At 35.9% G+C, this 25,532-nt stretch overlaps 1 protein-coding gene across 4 annotated transcripts in view; it reads right to left on the bottom strand.

Moving 5' to 3' along the window:
- The window catches only part of TBCEL (tubulin folding cofactor E like), a 69,292-nt gene that overhangs the window by 18,766 nt on the left and 24,994 nt on the right, over positions 1–25,532 (bottom strand). For all 4 annotated transcript variants that reach the window (XM_063782430.1, NM_001419916.1, XM_063782429.1 and 1 more), the window contains 4 exon segments: positions 20,875–21,056; positions 19,298–19,554; positions 16,138–16,264; positions 14,525–14,641 (listed from right to left, as the gene is read on the bottom strand). In XM_063782430.1, coding sequence (XP_063638500.1) covers positions 14,525–14,641; positions 16,138–16,264; positions 19,298–19,554; positions 20,875–21,056 — 683 coding nt within the window.

Raw genomic sequence — 25,532 nt, 5'->3', positions numbered from 1 at the left:
AATCAATCTGACTTTAAACAAAGTACACTACTAAAAGATAGTCATTAGCAGGGCTGATTAAGAAAAAATGGAAAGGCAGAAACAGACATTATTATGAATAAAAAGAGATGAATATTGATATAGTACATTTTTAAAATCACAAAGACCCTCAACACAGAATGCTATTGAAGATCTATGGTTAAATGAAAAAGACAAGATAGAGTACAGAATGTATTGTTTTGTGACCACTTGTGTACAAAAATTATGCACAAAATAGCGATGGAAACTATAACAAGAAAATAGTATCAGTGGCTGCCTAGGGGCCAAATACTTGAGTAGCTACTAAGGATCCAAATGGGAAGAAGACTTACTTTGTGGTATACATCCTTTTTAAAATTTCCAATCAGGTTCCATGTGGAAGTATTGCCCATCCAAATGAAAATTAAATATAACAATTCAAAAATTAAAACACCTACCCCCAAATCATGACTATTAAATTTTAAATCTGAATGAAACAGTTACTTAGTAGAAAAAATATGAAATCACCAACTCAATTCAATTTTGGAGCTAGTACAACCTTCATAAAACCAGACAAGAACCACAAAAAATTACAGACCAATTTTACATATGAAAATAGATGGAAACATCCCAAATAACATTATAAAATTAAATTCTACATGTTTAAAAAGAAAATTTAATATTTCCAAACCAAGTTGAATATACCAGGAATGCAAAAATGGTTCAATACCTGAAAATGTATCATATTAAAATTTACAGAAGAAAATATGCTCATCTCAATGCAAAAAGAACATTCTACAAAATTCAATGTCTACTCGTAATAAAAGAAACTCTTAGAAAAATAGAGATAGAAACTCCCTGAACCTATCAGAACCCTATAGCAAAAGTCAGCATTCATATCTACATATTGAAACTTTAGATGCATTCCCTGTCAAGTGAGGAGAAAGATAAAGATGACCTCTTTTACTGCGCATTTTAAATATTATACTGGAGGTCATATCCAAGAAAAAAAAGAGGTATAAAAATTATGTATAGATATGACTGTCTACATAGAAATCCAAAAGAAAATGAAGATTAACTACTCTATATGTAAGACTGACAGATACATAATCACCATAAAAAAAAGACATTTCTATAGAGCAACAATAATCAATTAGAAATGATAACAGAAAAAATGATTTCACTTCAAATAGCAACAAAATGTTTAAGATACCTAAAAAGAAACTTAACAAAAATGCAAAGGCCTTTGCAAGAAAATTAGAAAACATTACTGAAGGAAATAAAAAATATTCTGAGTTAAATGAAAAAAACATTCTATGTTCACAGATAGGAATATACAATAGCATCACAATGTAAATTCTCTTCAAGTAAGCAAATAAAATTCAATGTAATCAAAATCCAAATTACAACAGGATTTTTATGGAACTTATAAGCTGATCCTAAAATTCATATGGAAGAGAAAAGGGCCTACAATAATTGATACAATCTGAAAAGCAACAACAAGGTAGGGAAACTTACTGTTATTGGGAATTAAGACTTAATATAAAGTAATTTACCAATGTTGTAATAGTACAAGGGATGGACAAATACACCAATGGAATAGAACAGGGTCCTGAAACAGAAGCATACATACAAAAAATAAGACATATGACAGATGTGGCATTGAAGATCAGTGATAAATACCAATTATCCATATGGGGCCAGATCTCTATTTGAAACTATACATAAAAAGTAATTCCAGGTAGATTTAAGTCATAAATATAAAAACACCTTTAGAAAAAAATTAGGAACTTATGTGAACTTTGGGGGAAAACAGGTTTCTTTAAAAAGATGCAATAAGAATAAACCATAGAGTTAAGGATAGACAAATCAGACATTAAAATTTTAAAGTTTTTTTCAACAAAATACGAGGTGAAAAGACCAGGTTGAAAAGCCACAGTATGAGGGAAGACATAGCAATTCATACTAATGAAGAATCATAAAATGCCACTTTATGTTTTAATGGAGATATAAAATATGAAAAATAGACATCAAGCATACAAATCAAATTTCTGCTGGTGGTTACTTCTTGGAGTAAGAAATAGGACTGAGAGTAGTAGAAAAAAGCTATTCCAATTTTATGTATATTATTTCTTTTTAATGAAAAATAAACTCAAAGTAGAATAAAATATTAACTATCATCAGTTCTGAACAGTGTGAACAAGAATGTTTTATTACTCTCAATATTTCTTAGTATTGTTTTACTGACAAAAAGCAAACAAAAATGAAAAAGATAAAACTGGCCCCTTGCCCTGGCCAAAACAAAAGTTCAGACAGCAAAGAAAATTTCCTCCAAGCCCATGATTTGGGAGGACTGGCTCTCACACTCTCTTTCCTTTGCAAGTATATCCAAATACTTGTATATAACTCCAATCAAGATTAGGAAGGTAGTTTGTCTTCTGCTGGGCTGGGAAAGTGGCAAGAAGTCAAAATAAAGTCCAAGGTAACTGGAATGACAAAGGCTGTAAGCAACAGGGAAAGCTAACATTTCAGAGGCTCTCCATGGTGCACGAAGGAGAATGCCCCTTTTGTTTCTCCTCAGACTCACGGCTGAATGTGAGGAGTGCTGTGTCACGGCCCTTGTCAGAGGATGATGGAGCATGGCAATATGGAGAACCCCAGGAGACTCATGTCCAGTATAGAAATGTTCCTTCACAACAGCAGGTCCTCTGTCTGGAAGGAATATGAGGTAACGGACACAGCACACTAAGATTTCTCCAGCATCCAAGACAAAATAAGCCTTCATTGAGGTGGTGTCCAAATACAGGCTGCTGCCTGCTCTCACAATAACATGGAGATACAATCTGCTCTATTTAGAAAAGCCATTAGTCTTAAGCAGGGAAAAACATACTCTCCATATTTTAAAAAGCATACCACTAATGACAATCAAATCAGCATTTGAGGAATTCCTAATGTAATCCTTGCCATCATAAAGGACTTCCCAGGACATAGTTTAGGGATTACTTGGGACAAACAGAAAATAAGGTACCAAAGAAAAGAAAAGGCAAAGAAAAGCCTCTAAGAAAACCTGTTTCTGGCATTGCCACTGTCTCTGACAATGGTACTTCCTCTTTCCATCAAATAATTGTTCACTGGAGCTATTTTCTTAAGACTCCTCCTTATGATAAGCAAAATTTTAAAGTCTGAAAAGGCACCCTAAATCAATGCATTTACTTCCTACCACTGCCCTCAAAAACAAAAAGAAATCATTGAGTTCCCAAAGATACATGATATGCTGACTTCTAAAAGTTGCATTTTTTTCTCTTTAAAATTAAAGAGGATGACTGTGTATTAGGTAAGCACTAAAGAAGCAATTTAGATTCAATCTCTCAGAGGAAATGGAGAGAGAAAGTAAACACAAAATGAAGGGAACACTGAAAAATTTAAGCAATGTGGACAGACATCTGATCAAGGGCAAGGCAAAAATAATAAACATGTACACTTTACTATGTGCCAGACCCACAAACATGGAGGTTTCTTTCTCTCTAAATGATATTTCTATACCCTCAGAGAAATCAGGGCTATAAATACCAGACAACAAGTACAACTTCACGATGTGTTTTCTGAGTACCAGCTCAAATTCTAGAGTGAAATTCAGTCTTAATACACATAATCTCTCTAAAAAGACATAAGCAACCTCCACCACACAAATCCTCCTTTACTAGCCTCAGTTTTTAAGTCTCTGGGTCTCTCTCAGCTGCCTTTTTTTTTTTTTTAAATACTTTAAGTTCTAGGGTACATGTGCACAACGTGCAAACATGTGCCATGTTGGTGTGCTGCACCCATTAACTTGTCATTTATATTAGGTATTTCTCCTAATGCTATCCCTCCCCCCTCCCCCAATCCCACAACAGGCCCCCCGTGTGTGATGTTCCCTGCCCTGTGTCCAAGTGTTCTGATTGTTCAATTCCCACTTATGAGTGAGAACATGCGCTGTTTGGTTTTCTGTCCTTGCGATAGTTTGCTCAGAATGATGGTTTCCAGCTTCATCCAAGTCCCTACAAAGGACATGAACTCATCCTTTTTTATGGCTGCATAGTATTCCATGGTGTATATGTGCCACATTTTCTTAATCCAGTCTATCACTGATGGACATTTGGATTGGTTCCAAGTCTTTGCTATTGTGAACAGTGCTGCAATAAACATACGTGTGCATGTGTCTTTATAGTAACATGATTTATAATCCTTTGGGTATATACCCAGTAATGGGATCACTGGGTCAAATGGTATTTCTAGTTCTAGATCCTTGAGGAATCGCCACACTGTCTTCCACAATGGTTGAACTACTTTACACTCCCACCAACAGTGGAAAAGTGTTCCTATTTCTCCACATCCTCTCCAGCACCTGTTGTTTCCTGACTTTTTAATGATTGCCATTCTAACTGGTGTGAGATGGTATCTCATTGTGGTTTTGATTTGCATTTCTCTGATGGCCAGTGATGATGAGCATTTTTTCATGTGTCTGTTGGCTGCATAAATGTCTTCTTTTAAGAAGTGTCTGTTCATATCTTTTGCCCACTTTTTGATGGGGTTGATTTTTTCTTGTAAATTTGTTCAGCTTCTTCTTCTATATACAAACCAAAATCTCTCCACTTAACTTCCCAACTTGAAACCTTTCAATGGTTTCCCACTGTCTATAAGAATAAGCCCTACTGTCCGAGCACAGCATACCAAAGTCTTTCACGGACTGCCCTGTTTCCTACCTTCCTCCCAGCATAATATGTATCATTACTTCCCAGTTATTAACTACTTTTTTTTTTTCAGACAGTCTAGCTTTGTCGCCCAGGCTGGAGTGCAGTGGCACAATCTTGGCTCACTACAACCTCTGCCTCCCAGGTTCAAGTGATTATCCTGCCTCAGTCTCTCCAGTAGCTGAGACTACAGGCATGCACCACCACGCCTGACTAAGTTTTTGTATTTTTAGTAGAAATGGGGTTTCACCATGTTGGCCAGGGTGGTCTCGAACTCCTAACTTCAAGTGATCCACCCACCTCGGCCTCCCAAAGTGCTGGGATTACAGGAGTGAGCCACTGTGCCCAGCTCCCACTTACTACTTTTCACTAGTCATATCAAATTGTTGTAGTTCACTGCACATAAAGACATTTCATACCTCTGTACCTTTACTTCCCATGTACTCACATCTGTCTAGAATATTCTTCCCTCATCGTCACCAGATTAACTCAATCATTTTCCAGGAAAGTACCCTCTTCCAGCAGACCTAAGTCCTCCTTAGTGTTCTCAGAGTATAAAGCGAATATTCAATCATCTTACTAAACAGTTGCTATACTGCCAGGCACCGCTCTAGGCACTGGGGAGATGGCAAGGTACAAAACAGAAACAGTCCCTACTCCTACAGAGCTTACAGTACCATGGGGGGAGATTGACAATATACAAGAAATGTAACTCAGGTGTTGATAAGTGACAAGAAAAATATTAACAAAAGGAGGTTAAGAGAATTATAGGAGACAGAGGTGTGCTATTTTAGACTGGGTGAGGAGAGAAGGAATCTCGGATAAGGTGTCAGCGAGGGAGAGAATGAAGCAGGTAGCCTGGTGCATTCTGAACAGGGAACAAAGTGCAAAGGCCTGAGGAGGGAGTGTGCTTGAAGTGTGTCAGGAACAGTAAGGACAGTTTCTGGTTTTTGTCTGTTTTTTTTTTTTTTTTTGAGATGGAGCCTTGCTCTGTCACCCAGGCTGGAGTGCAGTGGTGTGATCTCAGCTCACTGCAACCTCCGCCTCCCAGGTTCAAGTGATTCTCCTCCCTCAGCCTCCAGAGTAGCTGGGATTACAGGTATGCACCACCATGCCTAAGTAATTTTTTTTGTATTTTTAGTAGAGACAGGGTCTCTCCATGTTGGTCAGGCTGGTCTTGAACTCCCGACCTCAGATGATCTGCACGCCTTGGCCTCCCTAAGTGGTGGGATTACAGGCATGAGCCACTGCGCCCAGCCTCTGTTGTTTTTTTAAAAATCAACTTGAGTTCTTAGAAACAGGCTGCTATGAGATGCACGGGCCTTAAGGGAGCAAGGGTGGACTCAGGGAGACTGGTCAGTAGGCTACTACAATAACACAAGTAAGATATGATGAAGGATTTGGACTAAAATGATAGGAAGCAGTAGTCAGATTCTATACATAGGTTTTGAAAGTAGAACTGAAAGAAAAAAAGACAGACTAGATATGGGGTGTGGGAGAAAAATAATCAAGAATGACTCCAATGTTTTTTCCCTGAGCAACTGGAATAATTGAAAAAGGGAGAAAAACTGGCAGAGCAGTAGCTATGGCACAGGGGGCTAGGGGTGAGGGAGGCAGGGTAAGGGAAAAGGGAGGGTATCGAAAGTTGAGTTTTGGACACACTAGGTTTAAACATCCAGGCAGAGGCATCAAGCAGGCAGCTGGAAAGCGCCGTCTGGAATTTAGAGGCAGATCACAGCTGCATGTATACATCTGGCAGTTATCAGAATACAGAAAGCACTGAAAGCCTCGGGACTGGCTAAAAGTATGTGGGGGATGAGTACAGAAGAGAAGAGGTCCAAGGACTAAGTCCTGGGGTAACTCAAGTTTTAGAGGTTGGGAACATGAAGAGGGCCCAGCAAAGGAAATATATCTCTAGCTTAGCTTCTTGAGAGTAGACACTACTGTTTTTGTCTCTTTATCTCTAGCTTGAAGCCCAGTGCCTCTTGGTCCTTAGTAGGTATTCAGTAAATAAATTAAACTGTCCTTTGAAACCCAGCTAGAATCTAGAGTTATTTCCTAGAAGTTCTCCTGGTAAGGCCTGAGAGGCTAATAACTGAAATATGACCAGCCCAGTAAGGACATCTTTCCAGCTACCTGCAGTACACACTGAACTTATCTGGAAACAGCATATCACACCACTGCTACATAAGCCACTAAGAAACATGGCACAGATGACGGCTTTAAAAGAAAAGAGTCCATTGATTGGAAAAGCAAACAGTATGATGGTCAAAGGCCAAGAATCAGAAAACAGAGATTTTTCCTCTTCTCTTGTTTCACAAAGTAAATAAACATGAGACATATGGCTGATTGCTCAGTTTTTTGTTAGTCCATTATTGCCATAAGCAGCTAGAGCAGAGAAGCTAAACTTCCAGCTCTACCTATCAGAAGGCAATAAAAAGGATAATTGAGCACCTGTAAGAAATTATAAAGCTCTTAATAAGTATGTCTCCCTTCAGTCTCCTAAACATTTTACTCTTTTCATCATAAAAATTCAAATGATTCAGATTTTGCATTTCATCCTGGGATAGGAAAACAGGTATGTGAATCTCTGGATCCTCTTTAAAGTCTTTTATTGCCAAAATGACTAATCACATAGAAACAGATGTGTGTAAATAATCCAACTGACACACAAAATAACTTTGCTACCATAAAGGACATTCGGCTCATCATGTCGGCTCTTTATTCATAACCTCAAAGACATTTTGGGTAACTTTTCTTACTTTATGTTAAAGTTAATTAGAGCTATTTCATGTTTAACTGACACAAGAGGAAAATAAAAGGAGGAAGAAAAGCTCAGGGAACCGAGCTAGGAAGGCTGTAGTGGAAGTTAGAATTTACAGGAAAATTGAGCTGAACACTGATTTTTAAAAAAATTTCATTAAATGAAAAGGAATGTTTTTCTCTAAATAAATGGATACCTCCATCCTACCTGGAAACTAAAGCTCAATTTTATATGAGACACTGAATGATGTAGAGGGTCAAATTCCACCTTTTACTAACTATACACAGTACTATGTGCTATTCATTGACATTTTAGGGAGAGATTATGGATATAATTTGGAAGACAAAGAGATAAGTATAATACTAATACTCTGTTTATATATCGTTATTTCATAACAAATACATTTTAATGCAACTCCTCTGTTGTTATTTGCCACTCACTCTGGCCATCAGCATGAATACTATTATAGTTCCTTTTTAAAAGCCTAACAGTTCCTGGCATACTGCAAGGGCTCAAAAGACATTTGCTGAGTAAATGGGTAATTCCACAGGGGACTTGTATCAACAACTACTAAGGAACAGGTACTATAGTAGATATATGCCAACTTTGGCTGTCCAGCATCTGAATGCCCTTCTGATTGGTAGAAAACCAAAGACAGGTAAGATGCAGGAACCACTTCCTACTATACAAACTGAAGAGGAGTAGATATTCTCTTTCTCCATTCCTTGGAAGCTAGAACATGGGAAGCTGATATAAGCCTGTCTAACTATAACTGGGATTTTAACTCTTAAGGAGTAATGCGAGGACACAAGGTCTAACAGAGATTATTCACAAGATACAGAACAGCAAAGAAGTCAAAGCACGGCTTTAAGTGTCTGAGGGCAATGAAGTCCAGCAGCTTACTAATGACTGTAAAATGACCAGTGTCAGAAGCATATTGTTTGTATAGTGAGATACAGAAACCTTGGCTGTACCCTGCTTCCCATCAATCCTGCTCAAACTTAATTTTCTAATCTTTTCTATTATGTAAGCCACACAGTATTCACTATTCTTTTACTAAATTCCTCTTCTACTTTGGTTGGCCAGAATTGATTTCTGTTGTTTGCACTAAGAAACTGGTACCAAGGAGTGGATTATAGGCAATAGTTCCTCAGGTAAGTAAGGGTAATTTAGGATTGGTTTCTGGCCTAGAAGAGGCCAGTAAATATCATATTAGTGTTGAAGGGATTCTGTAAGCCCTCGACATGGAGTAATGAAACAATTATCACCTGTGGTCACATGGACTGTTTTAGAGAGTGCTGTGCTGTGCCGGTGATTTAGAGAGTGCTGTTGAGAAAAGAACAATATGCGGGGCATGAAGAATTCAAAACTATGAGGTAGAGCATCTGCTATTCTAAGGATACAAGATAGCTTAAATACAGAAAATGTTAAGGTCAAATCCCCATAAACTAGGCTTTAGGCACAGACTGAAATGCAGGTACTGTTAATAAAATGATCTTTTTTCTTTTACAAAAATAGAGCTGATGTAACCAGAAACACAAATGCACAGGGTTTGATGCTCTAGGTTGCTGAATTATAAGTCACTTAAATTTGCATACATATTGAGACTATTACATATATGTTGCAGAATTGATTAGAAAACAAAAAGAAGGAGAATTGGAATGGAGGTATACAGGAGGATTCTGAGGAGATGAGTTAAGAGTATCCTAAATCTCTAATTCTCACTTAGGCCCCCCTTGCTAACTGGGTAGCCCCTCTTCCCCTGGCAAATGAAACTGATCTTTTCTTGCTTGCAGAGGCAGTAAAATCCCCCTGCCTGAGAGAATTTTCTTCCAAGAATAAACTTATTCCCATTCACTCTGCTCTACTAGCTCAGATAACAGCATGCTCAGTAGGGTTAATTACAAAACACCAAAATAATTGCAAGGCTTTAGTTATTTATATGGAAAAACGTATAGAAAATAAGTATGGGCCGGGCGCAATGGCTCATACCTATAATCCCAGCACTTTGGGAGGCCGAGGCAGGCAGATCACGAGGTCAGGAGATCAAGACCATCCTGGCTAACATGGTGAAACCCCGTCTCCACTAAAAATACAAAAAAATTAGCCAGGCGTGGTGGCAGGTGCCTGTAGTCCCAGCTACTTGGGAGGCTGAGCAGAATGGCGTGAACCCGGGAGGCAGAGCTTGCAATGAGCCGAGATTGCACCACTACACTCCAGCCTGGGCGACAGAGTGAGACTCCGCCTCAAAAGAAAAAAAAATTAAAAAGAAAATAAGTATGATAATGGAGATTATAATTATTATTGTGTCACTCATGTCCTTCTACCTGTTCTCCGTTACAAATCCTAAAAGGACCCAGAAGACATTTCCTACTCCAAGACCTTGAAAATATATTAGGAAGTAGAGCACCCATATATCTGAAAACACTTCATAGGTCAGGGATGCAGATAGGAGACACTGAAATCAGGTTGCCATTTCAATTTAATGAAGGATGGAAGAGACCAAGCAGTGGCATTGAACCACTAGTGCATATGAAAGTAGGCATAATTATATAAATAGCAAGGCCAGAACAGTAAGTAAAATAGTCTGAATGCATGAATCTTTTCCAATAGCTAATCGGTCCTGGAATCTTTAGGATTAGAATAAATAGGTGGTCTGTGAATCTGTTTCAACAAAAACACTAAAGCAAAAGCAACACCACCTCCCTAAAAGGAAACAGAAAGACATTGCCACCACTAAAAACTGGATGATGACTACTTATCATATTCCCATTTAACTCTTCATTAAGTACGGGTCTTGAAGAACAAAAGTGATACCAGTCATCCTTTGTAAGAGTAGACAGGTCTGCAAACTCAAGGGTAAATGTGAAAAACACAATACAGCTCATGATTACATCTAGTGACTAACTTGCAAAACTCTTATTTCATATTTCTAGGTTTAGCGGCTTTAGAACCCGAGAGGCATGTCTGCACTAGTGCTACAACAATTATTCCAACTGGAAGCTGAGACTTCCAAGTACTGAATTTAAGTTCTACAAATTACTAGGAAAAATCATCCCCTACCCACAAGCCCCACTTAAAAATGAGCTTGTCAGCTAAGATAAGTAATCTTGACTGTCAAGGAGAAATACAAGAGGGGTAATATACGAGTGTGGATGGAACCCTGGTGGTATCTCCTGGTATTACCAGGACTAGTGGTAAAAAGTAGATTAATCTAAGACTACTAAAACCAAATACAAGTAAAACTTCCAAAAGTGTAGATTCTACCAGAAAAGATTGAGATCCACCCCTCTCCCCCAACAAACAGTTACAGAACACTGTCCAACAAAGTTATGTGCAGGCAAAGTTAGTTGCAAGCGAAGAAAAAAAGGCAAATAATGGAAGAGGGAAGTCATAAATACCAATTATAGCCCCAGTGTAGAAAAATGAGAGCATCAGTCCATATTTATATGTTGTTCTTTCCTGTTTCATGTAATTGCTTGTGAACTTTAACTTTCCTTTTCTTTCTTCTCTATTTTTCCCATTATTCTGTAAACAGTATATACCAGGGTAGTTAAGTTTACAACTGGATCAATAGATTTAAAGATACGGAAATAAAGGAGAAATGAATACCACCCAAACATCCAAGACTGGGAACTAGATGCAGCAATTCATAAGATTTAGGTTATGTCATTTAAGGAGAGAGAAATGTATTTTCATTTGTGCAAGGAATGCATTAGGGCAGATAAGAATAATTTTTAAAAATATAACTATGGGGAAAATGTATGCGTAGATATTGAAGAGTCCTAGTAGAAGACAGTAACACTTACTATTTTTTTTTTCTGAATTGTTCCTATTTGAGGGAAAGTCCCAAGATCAGAGGAAACAAGATTTTACCCCACCTGCAGAAGCTAAAATGGAGCAGATAATCCACCTCCCTATATCTTGAGATGGGGTATGAATACATGTCCTAAACATAGCCAGTTGGTCCCATGCAGATTTTTGATTCTTGGGGAATGAAGTAAAGGTGAGTGAGAAATCCCATTAGAATATGAGCTCCATGAAGGTAGGAACTTTGTTCACTTCTATTAACTGCACCAACAACACTGCTAGTCACATGGTAAGTACTTAGTAAATATTTTTTAAATGGAGAAAAAAAAAGGACAGTGAGAGATTATTTTCAGCACTCATGAGGGAATAAAAAGTCCAATGATGCAGCTGCAAGTGTCCAGTGGTAAAGTCCAGCATGTGGTGTCTAGAGATGACAGTGCCAGCAGCAATATATGAAGCACAACAAGAGTTCAAACTGTATCTATCCTTGACTCCCTTGGTTCCTGTCTAAAGTTGGTTCTCCATCCTACCTAACAATTATTTTCTTTTCCCAGTAGTCTTTCAATAAATTCCTTTCCTGACTAAAGTTAATCAAAGCTGGTTTCTATGACTCGCATTCAAGAACACCAACTAGTACAGACGTATAAATGCACTTAGGATAATTATACCATCAGGGACAGAAAACAACTCACTGTACAGTTAGGTGCCACATGAAGACATTTTGGTCAACAATGGACCACAGATACAACAGGGGTCCCATAAGATTACAATGCAGCTGTGACATCTTAGCATCATAACGCAACATATAACTCAAGCACTTGAGTGATGCTGGGATAAACAAACTTACTACACTGCTGTATAAATGTACAGCACATAAAATTATGTACAGTACATAATACTTGATAATCAATGACGATGTTACTGGCTTACGGATTTATTATACTATTTATCATTATTTCAGGTGTACTCCTACTTATAAAAAAAAAGAAATTAACTGTAAAACAGCCTCAGGCAGGTCTTTCAGGAAGTAGTCCAGAGGAAGGCACTACTATCATAGGAGATAAAGACTCCATATATGTCACTGCCCCGATGACCTTCTAGTGAGAAAAGATGTGAAGGTGGAAGATAGTGACATTGATCCTGACCATCAGGATCAGGATAGTGTTTTGTGTGTGTTTGTGGCTTCATTTTCAATTAAAAAAAAAATTTAAAAAGTAGAAAAATAAAATAAAATTTTAAAAATAATGCTTATAGAATAAAGGTATGAACAAAATGCTTTGGTACAGCTGTACAATGTTTGCATTTTAAACATAATAATAACATTGTAAATGTTATTACAAAAGAGTCAAAACGTTTTAAAAAATTAGAAAGCTTATAAAGTAAAAAAGTTAAACTAAGCTAAGGTTGATTTACTATTAAAGAAAGAAAAAAATTGTATAAATGTAGTACAGCCTAAGTGTACAGTGTTGATAAAGTCTATAGTAGTGTACAGTAATGTCCTAGGCCTCCACATTCACTCACCACTCACTCACTGACTCTTCCACAGCAAACTCCAGTCCTGCAAGATTTTCGTGGTAAGTACCCTAGACAGGTATAGCAGTTTTTATCTTTTATACCATATTGTCACTGTACCTATTCTATGTTTAGATGTATTTAGATACACAAATACTTACCATTGTGTTACAACATTCATTATAGTCACATGCTGTACAGGTTTATAGCCTAGGAGTAATAGGCTGTACCATATAGCCTAGGTGTGTAGTAGGCTATACCACCTAGGTTTGTGTAAGTATACTCTATGATGTTTGCAACATAAAATCACCTAATGATAAATTTCTCAGAACATGTCCCTGTCATTAAGCAATGGATGACTGTATGGACTTATGTATGTATGTATGTACATGTATATATATATATGTGTGTATGTGTGTGTCTGTCTATATACAAAAAACCTTTTGTAGTAGACTGGAAGTTAAATAAACTCTGATGACAGACTTATGCTCAAAGCTATAATATTTATTAATCTAACAAATCCATTAATATGTTAGATTAAACCAAATGAAACCATAGATACCATAGCATTTTTTACCTAAAAAAAATTTCATCTGGTTTAACCTAATATACCTAGGTTGTGTTAAATGATAAAGTAGTATCTATTTTCCCCTACCTAGTTGTTCTCAGATTGTTTTTAAAAGTTATCTTAAAAATCTCACTTAATTTGTCTGAAATTCTTAAATGCTTAGGCTTTAAAACACTACTGATAATACCACAAAGTCTTGTTATATGACACTGATTGAGACTTATAGAATATTAACCCCCTTAAAATCTACAAACAATAGAGAACTTTGGGGGGAAAATAGACACATTGAATAAGAATGAATTAGAACCACAGAATGAAATTAAAGCCACAGACTTCTGTAGCCAAAAGAACAACTAATGTGACTCACATTCAGGCTGTTTGTCTAAAACTCCTCCAGTCAAATGGGTATTCATATTATCCTTAAAGTCAGTAAGGAAGAAAAGCACATAACTTTTCCAATAACCGATTCTAGTTATCAATACCCAGAAACCTGTTTTGGGGGGTATTTTTTTTTCTTGAATGTTTGCCTATATCATACCTGCTGCATTTCCTTTTACATTTACAGAATTAAAGTTAGTTCCTCACTAGACAATATTTATTAACTCTTCATATACTTAAAGATATTTACTAATTTAGCCCTCAGCATTTCTCTTTATATTCACCATACTAATTCCTTTAATATTTCCTCAAGAGTCAATTTTCCAGTCCTTTTCTCATATTCATATTTTGTGAACTTACTGCACATTTGCCAAATCTTCCTAACCGGAGAACTTAGTATATCCTAAAAGTAGATCCAACATGAATGAACAGACTAATTTGGGGGGTAGGTAAAAATGTACCCCAAAGAAAAAGATCAAAAAGGAATCAGTGATATGGAGTATGCAGCAGGAACTACTGGAATTGTCAAATACTTACCCAATCATTCTTAATACATGTGTTAATACATGTGCAAAGCTGAAAGAAATATACTGTGGAAAATGAGATAAAATAGGTTTGCTCTTGTGTTTCTTCCTTTTTTTTAACGTATTAACAAAGTTCTCTAAGAAGGGTCCAATAACAAATGATTAGATTTTGCTCTAACACTAGAGTTCTTAACTGGCATCACCACCCTCTAAAGTGTTTGGCCAATGGGGAATTTTTTACCTGAATGGCACTTCTTCCTGTGGAACATCCACATAGTAACGAATAAAAAATCTCTCAGAATCTTCTCGTTCACCATCAGTAACAACGCTGCCATTAAGTTTGGAAACTGATGGCAATCTATAAGTTAAAACCAAAATAAAGACATTTTTTAAGATACTAATATATTTAGCTTTAGAAAGAAACTAATTGGCTTGTGGCCCAGTCTTATTTTCTTGAAAGGACACATTTGGTGTAGTTCCATTTGTATACAACTACTGACATGAACTAAAGTGGTCTAAACCGAAAGGACAAAAAAAATTGAGTTTCACTTTCATGTGACACTGAACTTTCATAATCATACCTCCCCTTACACAACAAGATTCTAGGCAGCACTGTCCAACTTACATTAATATAATGAAGCCACATATGTAATTTTAAATTCTTTAATGGCCGCATTTTTAAAAAATAAAAATTAAACACATGAAATTAATTTTAATAATATATTTCACTTAACCCAATGTATCCACAATATATAATCATTTCGACATGTAATCAATATTTTTAAATGAGCTAATTTACATTTTTAGTCATATAAAATATTTGAAATCCAGTATTTCTTTTACCCTTATAGCACATTTCAATTCAGACAAGACATTTCAAGTACTCATAGCCACACATAGCTAATGGCTACCATATTAAACAGCCCAGTCTACAGAGTAGTCAGTAAAACTGGGTTATATAATTCAAGAATTAACTTATTATATTTGCAAAAGAATTGTGTAAAGAAAATAAAGCACAAGACCTACTGCAAGACGTATTCTTCAAAGAAAAGTATGCTCACATTTATTTCTTCAGAAAGATATTAATGTGTACGTTAACAACTGCAAAGCAGTAAGGATCTGCTAAGCATTAGCTTGTCACAAAGATCAACAACCTGTTTAAAGAACCACTCTTCTTTAGAGAACCTTAAAGCCTACAGTTCCCCTTTCAAAACTGCTATGTATAGTATACAAAGAGAAAAAAAGCAAAGCTCTATGGCCCTTGCATTTTAGCCTAAATCTTATTTCTGCTAAAGGTTCATACAAAAATAAATACTCATGGGAAATTCCCGAGTATGTGGAGGCAGAGGCTGAGACACAAAAGGCAAGGGGAGTCAGACAGAAGATAATAATTGTGGTCATATTTAAGTCAATCTACATTCAAGAAGAAAATGCAGATGCTGCCCTCTTAAGTTTTCCACTAATGAAACAGCCCAAGTTTCAGGAATTTACAATCTAAATGATCAACATGTTAACAGAGAAAATAAGAACAGAAATGATTCCCTACTGTATGTACTTTTACTTTGTGACCCAAAAGAGGACTTCAAATATTCTAAGTATTGAAAAGCATAAAAACAGATTTGTAGAAAAATTTTTCAGTGGTGTCAGCAGCCCAATTACATCTCATGTTTTCCTCATCATATTGCTCACATTCCTTTTCATCCAGGATTTGGAGCTACAGGGGCAGCTCCTTCAAGCACAGTCTGCTCAAAGGATGAATAATTTCACAGTGCACTCCCACTAAACAGTGCATTATTCCTTTAATGAAACAATAAGGCCTCACAAAAATAAAGCAAAATGATCAGGACAACAGACCTGGCTATTACCAATTTCCTTCGCTCCTCGGTGGTATATGGCTGCAGAAGAGGAATTCCTAACAATCTCACTTCTTCCAGTTTGGGAAATGAATTTAGCTTATCAATGTCTTCCCAGGACTGCAAACCTAATTTGAGAATATATTGTTTAAGTAAATCCAGAGATGCACATAAATAAGAAGAGAAACATAGCAAAAATATTAGCTCAATTAGTAACTTCTGAAACGTTAAAATGATCATAAACTAAATGGTCTGAAAGTTTTCTTCATCCAAGGCAAGAGTAGAACACAGTTAAAACCACAAAAACTTCCCCATAGCCTCTCCTACCTCTGTGATCCAGGGGTTAAGAAAGAGAGTGTTATTGTCTAACATCCTCTCATCTACTCATTTTCTACCAAAGTGACTTATAAAGAGGGGTCACTGGTAGTTTCATCAATAAGCAGGATGTATGCCATGATTACGTAATTTAAAGAAAGCTATGTGACCAACTCATTTCACTCAAATATAGACTCATGGAATAAAACTATCGATCAGAGTTGATACTAACATACTCAAATTTTTACCTGAAAAATTCTAAAATGAGGCAAGGTCAACAGAACCAGAAACTAAATACAGCTGTCCCTATCCATGGGGGACTGGTTCCAGGACCTCCTACAGATACCAAAATCCACAGATGCTCAAGTCCCTTATATAAAACAGTATAGCATTTGCATATAACTTACACAAACCCTCCTGTATACTTTATCTCTAGGTTACTTTTAATAGCCAATACAATGTAAATAATTGTGATACTGTATTGTTTAGGGAATAATGACAAGAAAAAAGTCTGTGCATGTTCAGTGCAGCCACAACTACCCTTCTTCCCCATGTATTTTCAATCTGCAGTTGGTTGAATGCATGGATGAAGTCCATGAATATGGAGGGTTGACTGTATTATCAATTTGGTGACAGGAGAGATGGATCTAAAATTTAAAACAAACAAAAACCAAAAACCTGAACCTTTGAGTAAGGAGAATATGTAACAAATTAAGATTTTTAGTCCTAAAATGAAACTCTTCTTATAGCTATAAGAAAATGTATTCTCCAAGTCAATACTTGACTTCTAAGTCAGGTAGGTTTTCTACACAGGAAAAATTTTTCTATAATAATGAAGCTGGTCAATTTTACAATGCATCATCAAGCCTATTTCATAGAACAACATAGTCCCATCCTATTTTTATCAACCTTCAGCAAGGGTAAAGACAGAGGAGCAATTTATGAGGTCTCTGGTGTATAACTACCCCAAGTCACAACTATCCTCATCCCTTAGAATGGCATTTCCATCAAGGAGGAAGAAAAGTTAGCTCAAGGGGTGACAAGGTGAAATAAACAGCTTCCTTATGCAAAACACTGAATTTTAAAACTTATTTCCCACTTTTAAAACCTCTATGGTAAATTAAACTAAGTTTATGTTTTTTCAGTTGTAGGTTAGAGTTATTTCTAATTATGTAGGTGTTTTCAGAAATAAGCTAAAAGACAACATCAAGAGAATGAGAAAAAAAGTCACAGACTGGGAGAATGTATTTGCAGAAGACATATCTCATAAAGAACTGTTATTCAAAATATACAAAGAACCCTTAAAACTTAACAGTAAGGAATAAAAAACAATCTGGCTACAAAATGGGCCACAGACCTGAACAGACACCTCACCAAAGAAGACATACTGATAGCAAACAAGCATATGAAAAGATGTTCAATATCATACATCATTAGAGAATTGCAGATTAAAACAAGATACCCCAATATACCTATTAGAATAGTCAAAATCCAAAACACTGAGAACATCAAACTCTGGTAAGGATGTAGAGCAAGAGGAACTCTTGAACTGCTGGTGGGAATGCAAAATGATACAGCCACTTTGGAAGACAGTTTGGCAGTTTCTTAAAAAACTAATCATAATCTTACCATACGATCCAGCAGTCATGCTCCTTAGTATTTACCTAAATGAACTGAAAACTCATGTCCACACAAAAACTTGCATACAGATGTTTACAGCAGCTTTATTCATAACTGCCCAAACTTGGAAGCAACCAAGATGTCCTTCAGTAAGTAGGTGAGTAGATAAAATAAACTGTAGTACATCCAGAAAATGGAATAGTATTCAGCACTAAAAAGAAATGAGCTATCAAGCCATGAAAAGGCATGGAGGACTTAAAGGCATATTCCTAAGTGAAAGAAGCTAATCTGAGAAGGCTACATACTGTATGATTCCAACTAGATGACATTCTGGAAAAGGCAAAACTATGCAGATAGTAAAAAGTTGAGTGGTTGCCGGGATTGGAGGGGGTAAATAGGTGGCGCACAGAGGATTTTTAGGGCAGGGAAACTATTCTGAATGTTACTACAATGGTGGATACATGTCACTACACATTTGTGAAAATCCGTAGAATTTACACCACCAATAGTGAACCCTAAGGTAAATTATGGACTTGAGTGATAACAATAAGTCAACATAGGTTCATTGACTGAAATGGTACAAATGTACCATTTGTACCATTTGCTATGTACAAATGTACCATTTTGCTAAGGGACACTGACAGTTGGGGAAGTTGTATATATGTGGGAACAAGGGGTATATGAAAACTCTCTGTACTCTCTGTTGAATTTTAATGTAAACCTTAAACTGTTCTAAAAAATAAAGTTTATCAATAAAAAAAGAAATAAGCTAAATATATTCATTCCTGTGATACACAGGATCAAATGGCAATAAACTGACAATCAATTACATACAGATACTAAAAAAGTCAGCATTTGAAAAGACAGCAGGTTGGGATTTCTTAAACTAAGTCCAGATAAAATGGTCTATTTTGTAATTCTTTGTACTATTTTTACTGTGTCTTTTAATATCCAGTGCATCAATTTCATTTCACTTTTTTCATAGCATGACCCCTTTAATGTATAAAATATAAATTGTCAATGTAATGCTATGCCACTTAATATTTATCAGATCATTTATGAAAATGAATGTCTTAAGTTTAGCCAATCATAGGCATCTGCATGTCATATAGAAAATTCACTCTAAAAAAGGTAAAACTGTGACTGAAAGAAATATACTTTCATTGTATTTCATGCATATGCTCAGGTTAATTTGCATGTAGAATAAGAACAAGCCTGAACCTCACCTGACTTGTGGAGGCTGATGGATCGAAGATTAGGAAACAACCTGGCCAATGAATCATCAGGCTCCTCAATAGCATTCAGATGATTGTTGGCCAGGACGAGGGTATCCAGTGAAGGAAACATAACTCCTAACTTTCGTATTTCAGTCCAGTCTTGGAGGTTATTGTCTGTTATATGTAGTAGCTTAAGAGAATGACAGCAAATAGAAGGACAAGACACTGTTTCATAGTCATTAAGGCACAGGAAGAGCTCCTCCAAACTGCAGAGAAAAAAGGAAATATTTCATTGTTTAAAGCAGTTTAATTTCTACTTTACACCTATTTTCATTCATTCAATAAGTAAGTAAGTGCCTACTATATGTGAGACTCTGCTAGGAATTGTGGAGAAAATACCAAGATGTCTTCCTGAAGTTCAAAATATAGCTGGGAAGACAAAACCTAAAGTATACACTGAAATAGCAAAGAATGATATAAGGTAGTGCGAAATTACTTTTGTGCTTAAATAATTAAGTACTAAATTAAGCAGTACTGACTGTAAGTATAATAGCCATTCACATAAGAATGAAATTAAAATTATACTTAGAATAATCAGGAAGAATACATGGCCTTGAAGGAGGGGAGGACTTCCATAAGTTGAAAGGAGATAGAAGAAAATTCCAGAAACAACATGAACAAATGTTTAGAAGTAGAAATAATAACTATCATTTATTGAATCCCTACCCTGTGTCAGACCCTATGCCAGGTGTATTATAGATTTTAGTCCTACTTCTGCAGGTAAATGCAATTATGCCCATTTTACAGACAAGGAAACTGAGCTCAAAGAAGTTAAGTAGCTTATCAAAGGTCATATGGTTAGTAGTGAAACTAGCACTTAAAAGCTCATTCTCTGCCATGCTGGGTGTTGGGTGCAGTGAGGAAACCAATCTCATTAGAGTTAGAGTGTGAAATTAAGACGGAATAAGATGAAGAGTGTGAAATTAAGATGGACAAGATTCTAAAGGGCTTTGAGAATTTCCATATTTAGACAGTCAAAGAAACTACAGCCTCTTTAAATTTCCTTTGCACACTTACATGTAAATACAAAGATAGGGACAAACGAAACATAATAAAGCATGTTTTAATTGACAAAAATAAAATTTCTTTCTTAAATTTTTGAAAACAATACTAGGTCAATTTTCCCATCAGATCAGCTAGACACTTAATCATCTGAATGTTAACACATTTTAGTGATACTATGACTTTTCCTCCCAAAGAAAAGGGCTGAGGCTCAATTCTCATATCAGAAGATTCAAATAGAGTAAGGCTGAGTTGATTTAGAGTGATAAGTGCTTCTCAGGGGTATTTTCTAGCCCAGAGATGACATATCCCATGTCTTGGTGCTACTCAACACTGAACATGTATTCCACTGGAAATGCTACTAGATTACCCTCACATTCTCATTCCAATAACTTCGTTTTTCTAACCTCTTTCTCCACTCAATCTGCAGTTCTAGTATTTCTTGGGTGGGAGATCAGCAGTACTCCTATGTACTAATACAGATGGCAACATAACTCTCTCGCCCTCATGCTCTCTGGGCTTACTCTGGTAACTCCTGTAGTATCGTGTGGACCGTCTCCCAAGAAGCTTTGCTGTTGTTGAGGACAAGTTTGCGAACCCCAGAGAAGGACCCAGCACATGTTCTTTCTAAAACCGACAAATTCAGAGGGTTGGAACTCAGGTTTAGAAACTCCAACTGAGGAACATTTGACACAATTTTACTGACCTAAGGAGAAAAAAAGAAAAGCATTATCAGGCAGTAATCAGAGCTGTTAAATAGCAATCATGCTCAAGAAAGCCTAGAGGAGCGGGTCTCCAGGCAAAGGGCCATTTACATCAAGGAGTCCTATTTAGTGACGGTACTCACAGAGGGACATAAGTGATTTCAACAAACCTTGGCAAATAATTTAATCTTTCAGTGAAATAGTGGCATAACTGACTGGTACATAACAGAACTTAATGGTAAAAAGGAAGATTTCCTATGTCGCCTTTAGAAAGGTTTCTGATTCTGCTCTATGTGATGTTCTCTTTGATAAGTGGAGAAAAGACAGTTTTGATGACATTTCTTAAAGAGCTGAGATTAGTTCATATAATCCTCTTCGAATATCTCCTTCCTCTCATTCTTGGCAAAATATTAAGGCTAATTAAAGGTTAAAATTCACCTGGTAACAATTCATGTGTTAAATTTGACTACATTATCACAATCACTTAGAAAACAGTTTCAATTTGGTTCAAAGATGTACCAAACTTTAAAATATGTTTACTCAAAAACAAAAAAAAATCCATAACTATATAATGAAAGGGAAAACAAGATTATCAACGATTTAGCTAGCAACTTGGTAGACAAAAAGGAAAAAAAGAAAATGAGCATTACTGACCTTAGCTATTTGGTCTGCATGGTACTAGTCTCTTTGATATAGTTTATTCATTAAATTCTCAAAACAACTTGCAAGATACTACTACTTTCATTTTAATAAATGAGGAATCTGACTAATAATTTGACTAAGGCCTTACAGTTACAAAGGTCACGTCTGGGATTTAAAACTCACAGCCATTTTTCTTTCCAATATACCATATTTATACATCATAAATATAAGCAGAAAAAATGAATAAAGAAAACTGAAGACTGGTTGGTACAATCTGCGAGAAGGATCAGCTTAAACAAGTATGAAATAAATGCTAGATGTCCAGCAAATGTATTAAGCATCAAACAACCAGGCAATGTGGTAAGTAAAAGCTATAAGAAAAGGAGAAAAGAGTAGTTAGGATTAGTTTTAGAGTCAAAAAGCCTGGGTTCAAACGAGGTTCCAACACTTCCTAGCTGTGTGATTTCAGACAAGTGACTTAATCTTTCCAAATCTCAGTTTCCTCATTTGTAAAATAGGGAAAATAGTTCCCATCTGTTGGTAGGATTAAATGAAATACACATTAAAGTGCTTAGCATAGCAAGTGACACATTTTTTTGAAACTTGTTTCCCTACGTACCCCCCAATAGCATGTAAGCTCTATAAAAGCAGATATAGTACTTACCTACTTCACTACTGCATAGTGGACACTTATTTATTGAATAACTTAATGGCAAAAAATCATTTAATAAATGTAACTATTATGAACATAAGCATAATATGACCATTATCTCAACCTTAGCTACCCATCGGAATCACTGACAGAATTTAAAATATGCTGATTCCAAGGTTCCACCATAATTACTGAATCAGAAGCTTCATAGGTGGGACAAGCTTCAGGGTTGCAACCTGAATATCTTTCTTTTCAGAGCTCCAGAAGTAATGCCAAAAGAGTATCCAGGAGGGAGAACCATGGGTAGAAAGAAAAAGTAACCTGTACTTTACATCAGATCTACTGTGTAAACATTGAGTTCAGGAGCTCTAAAATCAGTGAGAAGTAGATTAATTCCAAGAAGTTTCAGAAGAGTGGGTGAGAAGAAAAGGTTCCCTGCATTCACTATTTCATTTATTCCACACACTAACCCTATAAAGTGGGTACCATTTTTATCCTCATTTTACAAATGAAGAAATGAGCTGCCTTTTAGAGAAAATACACTAGGCTTCTGTTTAAAGTGTAAGGAATTTACACCAGTGTGCACATATACTCTTGCTTGATCCCTTTTGTGATCAAATGGTACCAAACATTTGTGCAATATATGGCTAGTATTTGGAGCTTAGTCTGTGACCAAAACACAGCTAAATAGTTCATGCAGGAACCAATCTGTACTGCATTCTATGATTGAATACCGATACGAAGAACTTTCATACAGAAGATGCTTACCAGCTATACTTAACCTCTTTGTGGAGGTTGGAGGGGGACAGGAATTATGCTCCAACTAAAGCACGAAGAATAACTTATAGGACAACCCCAGTTAAATAAAAACAAAACATAAACCCTTTGCTAACTACTACCACTCATATTTTATTTTTATAATAAAGAGGAAAACGCTTTAAAAAATAGATAATTTAAGGGTTTTGAAACAATTTCTGGGAGATTTCCCAAGGCTAGCAGATACATGATGTACTCATCACGGTCTGCATCAGCATTACTGTACAGTGAAAATTAATATTCAGAATAATGACTTGTTAACCCTAGAATATCCTAAAAGATAAAACTGGACTAGAATTTAATCATTCAAGCAGGAAAAATAACAAATGTTAGAAATAAATGAATATTTTCTTTAAAGGGATAAAATAAAAAAGGTTTTTTTGAGTAACCTCAAATTGATAAGACTCAGGAAGACACAATATTCATTACACAGATAAATTTACTTATGACAGAAAAACTTCCCAGTACCAAAAGCCGACAAACATTCCATGAGTTTCTAGGGCAGTATATTGACTTCTCTTTTTTAAATTCTAAAAATAAAAAAGACTCCTCTAACTGGAATGAGTATGCTCATGTGCAGAAACTGGAGATGAACTCAGATCACATTTTAGGTTTCTACAATTCTATGATGTAATAGGGGACCCTTTACTTTGGCTTCCAAAAAGGACGAAACTGAAGATTTAAGAAAAATGGGAAAAGGGTTTTAAGACAACAATCTGTCATCTGTACCTAAGCTATTCTCTACCTTACCTGAGTGGCTACTTCCTCCCTCCTCTCAACCACTAGGTTTAATTTCTTTTATAAAATGGTTTTGATAAGGAATGGAGTAAAAAGAAGGTACCTTGGGAAAGGTCAGACAAAGATCTACTCAGCCAAAAATTCAAGTCAAAAGCTAAAAAAAATGCATTATTTTTAAACATAGGTGCCCAATTTTAGAAGGGTGAAGACAAATCTTTGCCTCCCCAGAAGTATTACTTTTCTCATCCATATTTATCTTAGTCTCTGGATATATAGCAGCCAGCAAATTAAGTTACAAAAGAAGTTACTCATAACCTATAATATTCTTGGTCATCCAAAAAACTAAGGGAAAAATTATACAACTGGTTCCACATTGCCCTATCAATACTGGCTGAAATAAATTCTGTTAATGGCTAAGGACAAATTATCTTTTTGGTAATCAGATATATGGGTTATAATGGGGTTGAAATGTAATGTCCTAAAACAGGCGACCTATGAAGCATTTGTAGCCTGGCCAAAAGTTTAATCAATCCTAAAAATCAACATTCTTTTGTCATATTTCTCCCTTTTCTATGTTCTGATATATCCTCTAGAAGACTGGGATCAACTACAGTTAAGGATAAAGAGGAAATATAAAGGAATGATGAAAACAAAAATAAATTAGAAAATGGATACCTGAAAGCAGCAGCAACAAATATTTACTTGAAAACTGCCTGAAAACAGACTATAGAGCACTTAGGAATATACAAACTGAGTACAAATACAGTATAAATAAGTATGTGACCCTCTGGATATATGTCAATGTGGCTTGAGAAAAATTTAACATAGACCTTTGTCTAAGCAGGGAAAAATGCTGAATTACTTAGTGTACACACTGTGTACTGATCCATAGTACACACATCTTCCTCCTGAGGTAGCAACTACATCACTATTAAACTGTTCCCACCAATAGCAAAAGCTTATATACATGGTCCAAGCACAAAACCTTTGTAAAATTTTGTATTTCCAAAGAAACAAATTTGAAGTGCAGATAAAGCATGCATGGCAGTTAAATGTTGCAGAGGACCAAGAAGGCACAATCTGTAATTTGTTAAACAGTAAACTATACAAGTTGTTCAGATAAGTAAATAAATATATATACAAATAGAAATTATTTTTTAGAATAGCCCTATAAATTTGCATATGTTAATAAATCACTTAGAAATAGGTGACATGCATTGCAAAGAATTTTGGTTAAAATCCTAATAAAAGTAGGAAATATAACCAAGAACACAGTTACCAGATTAAACAAGGGCATAAAATAGAGAAATGTAAGAAAAGCTTACCAAAACTAGGTTATGGATAGGTTTTTCTTAAACAAGAAATCTGTCTTAGGATTTGTATAGCATTCAATATCTACTAAGTGTTTCAATGATTAATTTTATCGGCAAGCCTACCTTATGGATAAGCAAACTAAAGCTCTAAAGGATTAAGTAAATTTCTTAAGATCACAGGAAAAGTTGGAACAAGAGGTCTTGATTAATCCTTAAGATATAATCATTTAATCATTAACGCACTCAACAAATATTTGACTACTTGGTATGCTGGGCTTATGATAAAAAAAAAGATAAAAATCTCCACTTGGAATAAG

The sequence above is a fragment of the Pan troglodytes genome, chromosome 9 (genome assembly GCF_028858775.2).
Source record: "Pan troglodytes isolate AG18354 chromosome 9, NHGRI_mPanTro3-v2.0_pri, whole genome shotgun sequence".
Lineage (NCBI taxonomy): Eukaryota > Metazoa > Chordata > Mammalia > Primates > Hominidae > Pan > Pan troglodytes.
The sequence above is the reverse complement of the archived record's forward strand: the minus strand, read 5'-3'. Positions and strand labels throughout refer to the sequence as shown.